Source organism: Hemiscyllium ocellatum, chromosome 12 (genome assembly GCF_020745735.1).
Source record: "Hemiscyllium ocellatum isolate sHemOce1 chromosome 12, sHemOce1.pat.X.cur, whole genome shotgun sequence".
In the NCBI taxonomy this organism is placed as follows: Eukaryota; Metazoa; Chordata; class Chondrichthyes; order Orectolobiformes; family Hemiscylliidae; genus Hemiscyllium; species Hemiscyllium ocellatum.
In genome coordinates this window covers 56364348-56377357 of record NC_083412.1, presented here as the reverse complement: position 1 = coordinate 56377357, position 13010 = coordinate 56364348, and the positions used below count along the sequence as shown (strand labels likewise).

At 42.3% G+C, this 13010-nt stretch overlaps 1 protein-coding gene across 1 annotated transcript in view; it reads right to left on the bottom strand.

The window, feature by feature from the left end:
* Nucleotides 1–13010, bottom strand: part of f5 (coagulation factor V) — a 98084-nt gene that overhangs the window by 55758 nt on the left and 29316 nt on the right. The window contains exons 7-8 of the mRNA XM_060832787.1: nt 12159–12261; nt 251–453 (exon numbers count right to left, since the gene is read on the bottom strand). Coding sequence (XP_060688770.1) covers nt 251–453; nt 12159–12261 — 306 coding nt within the window. The remainder of the gene's footprint in view (nt 1–250; nt 454–12158; nt 12262–13010) is intronic.

Here is a 13010-nt window from a genome sequence, read left to right as displayed (position 1 = left end):
TAGTGCTTCCAATTAAACCTGTTGGACTATAACCTGGTGTTGTGTGATTTTTAACTTTGTACACCCCAGTCCAACATCTCCAAGTCATGACCACACATTATAAATCAGTAGCACTGATATTGATGGAACATCTATCATTATAAAAATGCTAATATTGTTATTTACAGCAAGCAATGTCATAACAAATGAGTTGGTATTACACAAAATAAAATATAGCTTTCTAGTGGTCAATAGGTTAATGCTACTTTACCTGCAAATTTCTGGCATCCAGGGACAGGTACTTGCAGATTAAAAGTGGTCCAAAAAGTCCTGAAGCAATGTCCCGTGTGACATCCACAGCACTATGATACAGTCTTGTTAGGCATCTGGGATCTGAGGTTGTTGGTCCAATATCTTCAGAAATCTTCCAAGTGTAAATGTGGACTTGACCAGGATCAACCTGTTTTGTGGAATCTGCAAGGTTAATTAGAACCTCAGGTTAATTAGGTTAGGGTTAGAACATTATCTGTGCATTGATTGTTTAAACCTAAGCACGTATAGACAAGAATCCTGCCTCTCTTAAATGCAGAATATATGACCCATGTGATAATTTCATCTATATATTTCACTGGATAATCCTTCAGTAATGTTTTCAGCTTCTTTTATGTCCGTTGGAAGTACTCACCACTGCTGGGATCATACACTGAAATTAGGAGTGGGAGTGGGCAATTTAGTCCTTCAAGCCCATCTCGCCACTTAATGTGATCATGGCTGATCATATCCTGGTCTCAACGTTACTGTCCTGCCTGCTCGATGTAGCCCTTTATCCTACTTTTCATCAGAAACTATTTATTTCTTCCTTGAATCTGTTGACTGATTCCACCTCCACTGAACTCTGGGGCAGTGAGTTCCAAAGATTCACAACTTTCTGACAGAAGTAATTTCTCTTCATCTCGGTTTTGAGCCTCCTTCCTCTCATCCTATGACCTCTTGTCCAAGACTGTCCAACAAGGGATACATCTGTTCTATCTCCATCTTAATTATTTCACTTAGCATTTTATATACCTCATTCTGATCCACCCTCATTCTTCTGAATCCCAGTAAGTACAAGCCCAAACTATTCAACCACTCCTTGTACGACATCCCTTTCATCCCTGGATTCAACCTGGAGAACTTCCTCTGAACTTCCACCACATCCTTCCTTAAGTAGGGAGATCAAAACTGGACACAATACTTCAGGTGTGGTTTCAGCAATGGTGGCGCGTACTTAGGGAGACATTAAACAGCACCCTCGGGGATTCAAGATGGCGGCGATCTCACAGGTCTGTCTTGCTGAACTTTGCACTACAACTCAAGCAAAATGTTGCTTTTACCTCCCCACACTAGCTGTTTTGGTAAAAATCGGTAGTTTTAAGTTTCTAGAATCTTTATATATTCTTTTTAGCGATTAGGGAAGATAACTGAAGGTAAAGGACCGCATGGATCACAACAAGCAGGGTACTTCCCTGCAGCAATGGGCACACTCTCGGCCACAGTGTCGACCTCAGTAGAAGCCCGTTTGGATTTACCTGCTCAGCAGAGTCTGGCTTCAGACAGTACACAATAGACAATAGATGCAGAATTAGGCCATTTAGCCCTTCGAGCCTGAACCGTAATTCAATATGATCATGGCTGACCATTCCTAATCAGTATCCTCTTCCTGCCTTATCTCCATAACCCTTGATTCCACTATCTTTGAGAGCTCTATCCAACTCTTTCTTAAATGAATCCAGAGACTGGGCCTCCACTGCCCTCTGGGGCAGAGCATTCCACACAGCCACCACTCCAAGAAAAGATTGAGTCAGTGATGGAGGAGACCCAGACCAGGCTGGAACTGATCTTGGACGTGCTGCAAAAGCATGAGCAGGAGATCCTGTGCCTCGGGCAGTGTCTGGAGGAGGATAAGCGGCGGTTCATAGCATTGGAGACCACGGCCAAATCCTTGGCGGGACAGATCCAAGCCCTGGAGAAACAGATATGGACCTTACTGGAGTAGGTCGACGACCTCAAAAATTGAGGTGGGAGGAAGAATATCCGTGTTATTGGGCTGCCGGAGCAAGAAGAAGGGGATCAGCTAGTCAGCTGTTTTGAGCAATGGTTACCACAGTTCTTGGGATGGGAAGCCAAGGTGGGCCAGGTGCAGATTGAACAAGTTCATTGGATCATGGTGGTGTGCAGGCCCAGGTCGGACCAGCAACCCTTGCCCAGTCCTAGTGCGATTCCAGTTCTAAAGAGGCAAGCAAAGGTATTGGAAGCTTCCAGAATATTGGGGAAGGATCCACAAGGGATCAAAGGTTACGTTTTTTCAGGAGTTTTCTGCGACTGTGATCCAAAAGAGGAAGACCTTTGATGAAGTAAATAAGAGGCTGAGAGATTTGGATATTCAGTACTCTGTAAGGTACCCGGCAGTGTTACGTTTCAGCCACAGTGGGTCAGTGCATGTTTTTAGTTTGTCAGAAAAGGCAAAGGACATTTTGGACTCTTGAAAATAGACTGGCTAGTTCAAACAATGTGGACAATAACGGTTCTTTTTTCTGTTGTTTGCTGCGTTTGTCTGGTTTTGTCCCTTTAATATGCTTCCTTTTCTCTTCCCTTCTCGCTTTTGTGGGGTTTGGGAAGCGTTGTCAGAATTTATTTTTTGGTTTGATTTTTATCAGTAATAACAGGGGTCAATGTATGGGTGAAATGCCCACTTCTAATTTCTTTGTTTGAAAGATGTATTCCTTACTTTTTGCTTGCCTGGGTTTGGGGTGCGGCTTCAGCTAGAAGGAACCATGGAGGTGTTTGTGGGGAGTGAGAGTGCCCCCTATGGGCAAGGAGGAAAGTCTCCTGTCATTGTTTGTTTGTATTGGTTTGTTGTAAGTGTAGATTTTAGAATTTTTGTTTTGGTAGTTTCTGTAGTTGTGTTTTTTTAGACTCTGAGTCTTTCATTCACTTAGTGTGTTGTGTGTAGGGTTCTTCCTCTCAGTGGGGTCATGGGCTATTTCAGATGGCTATGGCTAGTTGCTTATTTAAATGGTGCACCTAGAATATTAAAGGGAGTCACTTACAGATGAAGAAAAATAAAGCACTTTAGAGTCTTAGAAAAGAGAGGGTTGGTGTTGCTCTGTCACAAGGAATCCATCTTGATGACAAGCAGCATCTGAAGTTGCAGCAGGGAGGGTTCTTTTCATCTTTTAACACTAAACGCAGTGGAGTGGCTATACTTGTTTGGAAGAATCTCCCATTTCAGTTGTTAGATCAAACTAAGGATGAATGTGGGTGGTTTGTGATCCTCAAAGCTTTAATACATGGTGAAGAGTATGGTATTCTGATTGTTTACTGCCCCCCACTCTGGCACACCCCCTTAAATGTTGAATGGATGCGTTTTCCAGATTGGTGGCCCTTAGGAGCATGCCATATGATTATAAAGGGAGACTTACATAGTCTCATGGATCCCTCAGTGGACAGGATGCACAGGGGTCTCCCGGATACCTCCCCACAATCTAAACAACTGGTGGACTTACAGGTGGAGTTGGGATTGGTGGATGTATGGAGGTACCTTCACCCAACGGGTAGGGACTACACCTTTTTCCTCAATCCGCACAAGTGTTACACAAGGATTGATCTGTTTCCTGCTCCATCGGCCTTTTTGGATTCAGTGCTGTTCTGTAAAATTGGGAACACACACAATTGGAGGTTAGGGCCGGGGGTAATGGGGTAGGTTCGCAGCATTGGCGCATGGACCCTTTTCTCCTGAAGGACAGTAAGTTTATCGAGTACTTTTCGTGGGAGTTTAAAACATTCTTTGCTATCAGTTCAGGTACAGCCAGTAACCTATTGGTGCTCTGGGATTCCTGATGAAGGATTTTTGTCCGAAACATCAATTTTCCTGCTCCTCAGGTGCTGCCTGACCTGTTATGTTTTTCCAGCATCACTCTAATCTAGATTCTGATCTCCAGCATCTGCAGTCCTCACTTTTGCTGCTCTGGGATACTGCCAAGGCTTATGCAAGGGATATAATTATCTCTTATTCAGCGAGTTGGAGACGACAGAAGGGAGAGCAGCAGCGTATGCTTGAGGCCTGACTGAAGGCAGCTGAGACTGCATACTCTGACAGGCCATCTGTGACCAAGATACAGTGGATCACAGCTCTTCGGGCTGCTCTGAACTCAGTGCTTACTCAGACAGCAAAGAGAGAGAGACCTTTTTCATGAAACAAAATATGGTGATAATCCAGATAAATACTTGGCATATCTGGTTAGGAAGAAGAGTGCCCTCTCCAATCTATTATATCTATTAGAGAGGGTGCCTGTACTCCTATTTATGATTCCAAAAAGATCAACGTGGCGCTTAGGAAATTTTACTCTGAGCTGTATCGATCAGAGGGCGTGAGAACAGGTTGGTGAAGGTGGAATCCTTCTTTAAGAACCTGGACCTTCTAGGCATGACTCTGGAGCAGGCCTTTTGAATGCTCCCTTGACACTGTAAGAGATACAGGAGGTGGCAAGGCAGCTCCAAAGTGGTAAGGCACACGGCCCAGATGGCTTTCCCAGTGAGTTTTATATGGAATTTCTGAATATGTTGGCCGGGCCAATGTTGGACATGTACAATTATTCATATAGTCAGGACTGCCTCCCGCCCTCTTTGAGAGAAGCTAATATTACTCTTATTCTCAAGAGAGGAAGCTCTGGAGCACTGTGCTTTGTACAGGCCAATCTCGCTGCTAAATTTGGATTTTAAAATCCTGTCTAAGACACTAGTACTGAGGTTGGAGGAGGTGTTGCCCTCTATTATAAAGGAGGATCAGACAGGTTTTATTGAGGGTTGTAGATGCTCTAATAACATTAGAAGAGTACTGAACATGGTCCAGGTGTGCTTGCAGAGTTGATTCCAGGCTTGGTGGTCTCCTTAGATGTGAAGAAAGCATTTGACTGAGTGGAATGACCATACTTTTTTTTATGTCCTGGAGAAGTTTGGTCTCAGTGGGGTCTTTGCCAGATGGGTGGAAGTGCGATGTAGCATTTCTATGGCAGTGGTTCTTAATAATGGCAGACGGCCTGATAATTTCAGTATTCAGTTGTCCCCTCTCACCACTGTTGTTTACGTTGGTGATTGAGCCGCTGGCTGAGACTACCCAGAGAGACCCCAATATAGTCATACCGGAGGTGGGATCGGGGGGCACAAAATCACCCTTAATGCAGATGATGTTCTCCTTTTCCTATCATACCCTACAATGTCTGTGCCTCTTTTAATACAGTGTCAATTCATTTGGTTCTTTCTCAGGGTATAAGATTAACTTTATGAAGTCAAAGTCATGCCTGTGGGGAGTCTTGGGGGATTACCTGATCTCAAAGGTGGAATCAGATTCTCTTTCAGGGTGGTTACAAGGAGATTTTCTGTACCTAGTCATTTTCATTACTCCCGCCTTTGACCAATTATACAATGTTAATTTTGTGCAGTTGCTTGAGAAGATAAGGCAGGACCTTCAATGTTGGGAGGTTCTTCCAATTTCCTGGTTAGGCCGAATAGCTCTTGTAAAAATAAATGTTTTTCCTCACTTATTATATCCCATGTGAATGCTCCCTCTGATGTTGCCCAGGCAAACATTGCCGAGACTTAATGGTTGTCTTTGTTCTTTTATTTGGCATCGCAGATGGCCTCTCGTTAAGCCTGCCAAATTGCAGCTTCCCCAGGGAATGTGGGGGGTGGGTACACTTTCCAGATTTTAAGAGATATCAAATAAGCTCCCGATTATCCTTTATGAATGATGGGCTTGTCTGGATCAGAGTTCAATATTGTTGCATATTGAGGCCACCTAGGCAAAATGTTCCCTTATTAATTTGTTATTTATGGATAAGATGAGGACAGTCATGGAGTATTGTCAGAACCCAACTGTCATTAACACAGTTAAAGTGTGGAGAATGATATGACAAAGCAAGGGCAGTTTATCTAAAACCTCCTTTCTCACTCCTATAGTAGGAATGCCAGGATTTTGGCCAGGGTGATGGATTCTGGTTTTAGGATATGGGCGTCCAGGGTAGTCTCTTGTCTGGGAGACTTGTTTATGGGGGAGGTCATGAATTGCCCGGCTGGGACCTCTTTCATTAGTTTCAGATCAGGGACTTTATCCAGAAAAAGACCACACTGTTGTTTGATCCTTGTAGGTCTGATGTAGAGAGGAGAGTGCTTCAGACTACAGGTACTCTCTCGATTAGCACCCTCTCCCACTGACTAGGAGGTCGCACCTCGAAAGATATTGAATGGGTCTGTGGGTCTGGGTGCAAGAATTGGGAGTGGAGATCTCATCAGAGATATGGGAGGACATTTGGGAGAAGGAGAGAAAGAACAATAGAACTTAGGCTATGCAGCTGAAGGTTCTTCACAGGGCCTATTTGGCCCCAGAGCAGCTGGCAAAATTTTAAAAGGGAGCATCTCCAATGTGCAAAATAATTATTAGTACTCTTACAAATTGTGGGCATGCCACAAGCCTTGCAAGTACTGGGGTACTATAGCAAGTGTCATGGAGGGGGTCCTGGGTACCAAAGTTAAAGTAGATTCAGTATCTCTTCTCTTGGGCCTGCCGAATCTGCCTTCTCTAGATGAGCATAGGAAGAAGCTGGTTAATATTCTTACATATAGTGCAAGCAAGAGCATTCTGATGAGTTGGACCTTGGAAAGTGCTCCGGGCCTATCGGGATGGCGTAGGTTAATTATGGAATATGTCTATCTAGACTTCCTTCTGAGTATGGTGCACCAGAAAACAGAGCTTTTTTATAAGACATGGCAGCCCTTTCTGAACGATATAGAAACAGATTTGTTGGTTATATTAACTAGGGCCTTTGTTCAGCCATGAGACCTGGGTCTGATGGGCCGGGTGCCCTGAGAGGAAGAATCCTGAATAAATACGGGTACACTAACTGATGCTCCCGATGATGGGGAGCTTTGGTGGGGTTGCGCTGAGTGGTGTAATTTAACTTAATTTATTTTGTTTAATTATTCATTGAATTGTAGTATGGGTAGTTTTTTAAAATTTGTTTTGTAAAGTTAGTAATAGTTTATTGTTATTGTTGTTTTACTCAGTTTTTTTTGTAAATTTATAATTTTGTAAAGGGTAAAAAACTTGCTCAATAAAAATATTTAAAAAAAAGCACTGTCAATGGCTGGGATCATAGCCCTCACCACTATTGGCTGATGGTGATTATTGATGACTCACTATCTACCCGCCTCACAGTGTCCCTTAACCTTACGTGCTCTACCATTAGCCACTCTTATGTTTGCAATTATTGTCCTATCTGCATTCCAACATAGTGTCTCCAATCCTCAACTACCTTCCCCAATTTATCCAACATAGCATTGGCTCCTGATAATGCCCCTTGAGTTTCAGAGAACTGACCCCCTGGACACACTACTCCCCACCCTCTTGATTGACCTGGATGATGACCCTGACTAGCAAGTGACAAAACTCCTTTGACTGATCTCTGATCAGCACAAGCTCCCAGCCAACTGTGTTCAAGTCCCTGGACTGCTATCAAACAATGCGCTTGACCTACTGTGCTGATAGCTCCTTGTTTGATAACAGTTCCCTTCGCTTGACTAAGGGATACTCCCCTTAGACTTCATTTGGTTGAAGCCCATGCTGTGTGTTTGCTGCATACATTGCTGGTAAATGCTGTAGGTTGACACAGCATGTGGTTGTCTGGCAACATGTCCATTAGCTTGACTGATCATTGCTGTCTAGCTTTCTGTCTACCTTGCACTAAAAGGCAAGGGAGGACAGAGAAACCATGAGACTTCTGGGTGTGAATAAGGTGGCAAGGCACGAAAAGGCAAGACAAGGCACACAGAGATGCAGTGAGCATCCAAGTAACTGCAAAGCAAATGCACGTTAAGAAAGCAAGCTAAGAGCCATGATATGCAGCCTGTACTGATGCATTATTAGGTACTTACTCCTGCATGCAAAGAATTACACTGAAAGGTATCAGTGCCCTCCAATGTGCAGCAATGAAGTGGAGAGCTTCATTTGAAGTGGTTCAAGGATGGTCAGGTTGTGGTGAAGGTGGTGACTGTCTAATGCTGACCTCCATGGATAAAGTGCAGGCAGACACTTTCCATGAACTTGCCTGAGATATTGGGGCATGGAGGTCTAGAAAAGTGAGATACCTGTTAAGTATCCACTCTGACTGTGATGCCAGGAATTATTGCCATCTTGTTTCTCTCTATCACATGGGAGTAAATCAAATTGCACAGCAATGAGGTGAAAACAGCTAATAACGTCAGTACATGCAAATTGGCCTCATGCCAGTCAGTAGAGAAGTTCTTGTCTTGTCATTCAAACCTTGCGTATAAAAGATTCTCATTTTTCCAATTTCCCCATGTTTTTCCAACTGACTCATTTAGGGGCTGAGAAAATTCCATTGATTGATTCTATACCTACTGAAACTCTATTTGTACTTTTGCACCTTTAGAAATGGAGTCTAAGCCAAAGACTGGTAAGTGCAATTGTCCTCTGCACAGGCCCCTCTCAAAAGGTCACAAACAGAAATGATACTCTGCTTATAAATTTGAAAACTTTACAAGTTCCTTTTTTTTGGGCCTTTGTTAATTTTTGTCTGAATCTCAATATCAATTTCCTTCCCACATTACAACTTGATGTATAGTTTTCATCTAATAATATTTTCACTGCCAAAATGCTTACAAAGTGTATCGCGAGAATAAACCTATTCACTTTATGATTTTTTATTTATGTTCATTCAAGTGCAAAGCCGTACTATTCTCCAAAGTATCTTTTTGAAAGTTGTAACATGAATCATACTAGTCACTTGTAGAGCATTTTCCAGCTTCGAGGACAATAGTTAGATTTTCTAATATTCTATTGCAAAATTTGTAAACTGTCATTCTGGGTTGGAATCGAAGTTCAGTTCCTAGTGATCATTGCCTATAGTTTACATTTGCCCTGCACAGTTTTAATGAGAAGGGCCACAACAGCTGATGTTTGTCATAGAAAACAAGCACACTAACACAGTGGGAGCACTTCTCAGTAGAGGAGTAGCAAAGGTTTGCATTGTTATTGTCTGTGTTGTACTTGACCAGGGTTTTCTTGTTGTTGTCAATATATGTCTGAAATTGAAAATCCTTGGCACTTACAATCCTTGGCATAGAATCATAGAGTCACTTAACCCGGAAAGAGACCCTTTGGCCCAACTCGTCCATGCTGACCAGGTTTTCCAAATTGAACTAGTCCCATTTCCCTGTATTTCTGTTCTTTATATACTTCCAAACCTGCTATCTCCTTTAACGAAGCGCCATCAGTTTCTTAACAGTGGGACAAAATGAGCTGTTACACAGTACTGCCATCATGTACATTGCCATTAGCATGCTACACAAAACTTTCTCCCCCCTCCAGAAGAGGAATTCATAATTCCCATAAGAGACAAAAGCTGAATCCACCTGAAGCCAAAAGGTCAACCATATCATAAGGCTTACCCACTGCATGCTTGCATCATACTCAGCTCAGAGTGATCCTGATGCGCCTGTCAATTCTCTTTTCAGCAGGAAGAGAAATGGAGTATTGGATTTTTTTATATGAGATCTAACTTAACATCAGATACTGCTGTGATAGCTGTATCCTTTATTGTTTCATAATTATCACTCTTTAGTTCTTAATTAGATTCAAAGCAAGGACAGCAATGTACTGACACAGATAGCAAATTGATAGTCATCTGGATTGAAGCTAGAAATGAGAGACTAGTTGCACATAAAGGTGTTACGTATTAGACACATGACCAAAACCATGCTCTTGCAGATAATTTTCCAACACTATCATACTGTCAGGAAGAATAAAAATGGAACTCTTAGCACAAAGAAAGACAGCAACTTTTGCAATTCAGGCTTTTCCAAACATTTCAGAACTAGCAGAGTAAATTCTGGTGAGGCCAATTTCAACATTGGGAATATTTTACTCCTTTAATACTTTTGGCATGTAGCATGGTGGGTTCCTCATATGACAATAGCAATCTACCAATTAGTGGTAGTTTACAGCTGGTAAAATGTCTTGTTGATGGCTCAGTTCATCTCATTAATATTCCAATTTTCTTACCAAACACAAGAAAATCAAGTTAATGTTGAAAAAACTTGATATTGAAACCAGGGCAAATACCTGATGAATTCAGCTCACCTCTTGCTCCAAAAGACCTTCATATTGGACACTGGGCATCAACATCTCAGGGCATGCTCTATGGGCACAGGTCACATACAAGACATGCCATTACCTAAGGCTCCTCATGGCATATCTTCAATTGATGCATAGGAGACTGATGTGCTTCAATGTTGCAATGTTCATTGCAATGCTGCAAGGATGCAGTGTGCTGAGGAAAATGCAGCCACCTCGTGGACTGGACCAGACTGCTGATCTCTTCACTCACTGTGTGAATGCACACTTCTTCTGAGCGTCCTTGGATGCTCATAACCTCCCTGCTTTGCATTTTTTCTCACACTGTGCCACGTCAGCCAGAGATACCAGGCCCATATTACTTCTGCCTTGCCTTGTTGTTTAGTGCAGACACAAAAACAGGAATCTTGTCATGGTGGTCAGCAGGACTTGGTCAAGTCAAATGGGATAGTCTTTGCTCAGTGGGGTCCCTGCACAATAAGTCAAGGGTTGCCTCTTACAGCAATCCAGGGCCTTGGACTCAGTCAGTCAGCCATTTAGAGGAGAGCGAGTGAGGGAAATTTACATACAATAGCGAGAGTGGTAAAGCTTGAACCTTGGTGGGAGGTGGATAGGTAGAAGAGATAGGGAGAATGCGAGATATCAGAAAGATGATGATGATGGCACTTACACTGGCAGACTGGAGGTGGTCACTGACCTCCTTCCTACATTGCTGTGCATTGTTCCAGATAGCAGAGACTGCTTTAAACAAGGTAGTAACTTCAGACCAGGTTGGCATGTTCTGATATTGACGTGTCTACTGCTGGTTCGTGGGGAAGAGGGAATTCTATCTCTGCATCACTCTGTTCAGCAAATCCTCCAGGTTCTTGTCCATAAAGCAGGGTGCCAAGTTCCCCTGAACTTCCATGTCCAGAGAAAATTCCTGATCAAGGGCTTGTGCCCGAAATGTCGAATTTCCTGTTCCTTGGATGCTGCCTGACCTGCTTCGCTTTAACCAGCAACACATTTTCATGTCCAGAGAAAGGTCAGGTACAATGCAGGCAGCTCTGGACTGAAAATGCTTGACTAGGTGCATGAAAATAGACAATAGACAATAGATAATAGGTGCAGGAGTAGGCCAGTCAGCCCTTCGAGCCTGCACCGCCATTCAATATGATCATGGCTGATCATTCCTAATCAGTATCCACTTCCTGCCTTATCTCCATAACCCTTGATTCCACTATCTTTGAGAGCTCTATCCAACTCTTTCTTAAATGAATCCAGAGACTGGGCCTCCACTGCCCTCTGGGACAGAGCATTCCACACAGCCACCTCTCTCTGGGTGAAGAAGTTTCTCCTCATCTCTGTTCTAAATGGTCTACCCCGTATTTTTGAGCCAAAAAAGGTAAGGTTCAGCCCTACATTTTCAAGTCCCTGGAGTAGACTTGCAGAATTCAGGGTGAGCCTGCTATCACCGAGTCAAACCAGATACTAAACACATACTTTAATCTTATTTTCAATTTATAAAAAACTATCTTGAGCTTAGTTGAATATCTGAAGGTGAGCTCCATAAAAATTATTTCTCTTACCTATGAAAATTGGTCTGTACAGTTTTTTTACTGTCTTGAATTGTAATAATGTCCAAAACAGAAAGATTTTTAACAATGCTATTTTTCTGAAATTACCCAGGTTCTTTTTAGTCCAATTATTTCCCCGTCCAATCCCCCCATCTCCCTCTACCCCCTCCTCTCTCTCCCTGCCCCCTACCCTCCACACTCCACCCCAATATTCATTAAATTTTATTCTAAAGATTAGAATAAATGACTGTGAAAATATCTTTGTTTAAAAATTGTTTGCAACACTACTTTAAAGGTCCTTCATAATTAACTAAAGTAGGCAGGCCTCAAATAATGTTATTCATCACGTGGCTCTAACACAATACATTACAACTTAAAGTGTTTGAGAATATTAACTCCAAGTAATTATGTTCAAATATATAAAGTCAATTTACTTGTGGAATCCCCAGGGTAGTCAGCACCTTCATTCTCCTTATCGACTGTTATACCCTGAGGGTAGATACTGTAGGGACGACTAGCCATATTCTTAAAATAAACCTACAAAAGAGAACAAAGGCACAATCAATAAAATAGCTCTTACGGTGCCTTCAAAGCTATGCTGACATCTTACAAAGAGAAGTATATGCTGTTGTCAACTGTGTTAAGGTGAAATCTTTAAGTTACTAATCATGTCTCATCTCACTTCAAGGAATTTCACTTCATAGAACCAGCCTGACTCAAGATTGGATACAGACAGACTGTAATCTCACACCTTTAAGGCATCGTCTGAGTTGAGATGTCACCTTTTGTAAAAGAACCTTAAGTTATCTTGAGAATGTGACTTAAAAGAAGTTCTGGGATTTGCATATTAAAGAACTGAAGCCAGAAAACCCATTCTCAGAAATGAAAGACTTAATCTAGGTTTGTTCAATGTATTATTGGATCACTGTAATCTTTTGCTATAAATTCTTTGTCTTATGGTCCTGCTTCACAACCACCTGATGAAGAAGCAGCACTTCGGAAGCTAGTGCTTCCAAATATAACTACTGGACTATATCCTGGTGTTGTGTGATTTTTTACTTTGTCCACCCCTGTCCAATACCAGCTTTTCCAATTCATAGAATCTCATTAGCACAGAAAGTGACCAAGCAGCGCTGTAGACCTCTATCTGACTCTTTGGGACAGCTTTTCAATGTGTTCCATTCTTCTGATTCCCCCTTATAAAGCTGAAACTTTTTATTTTTCAAGCAAGGAGAGGGACAAGAGATTGACTTTATTGAAGTATGTCATTCTATTGAACCCTCATA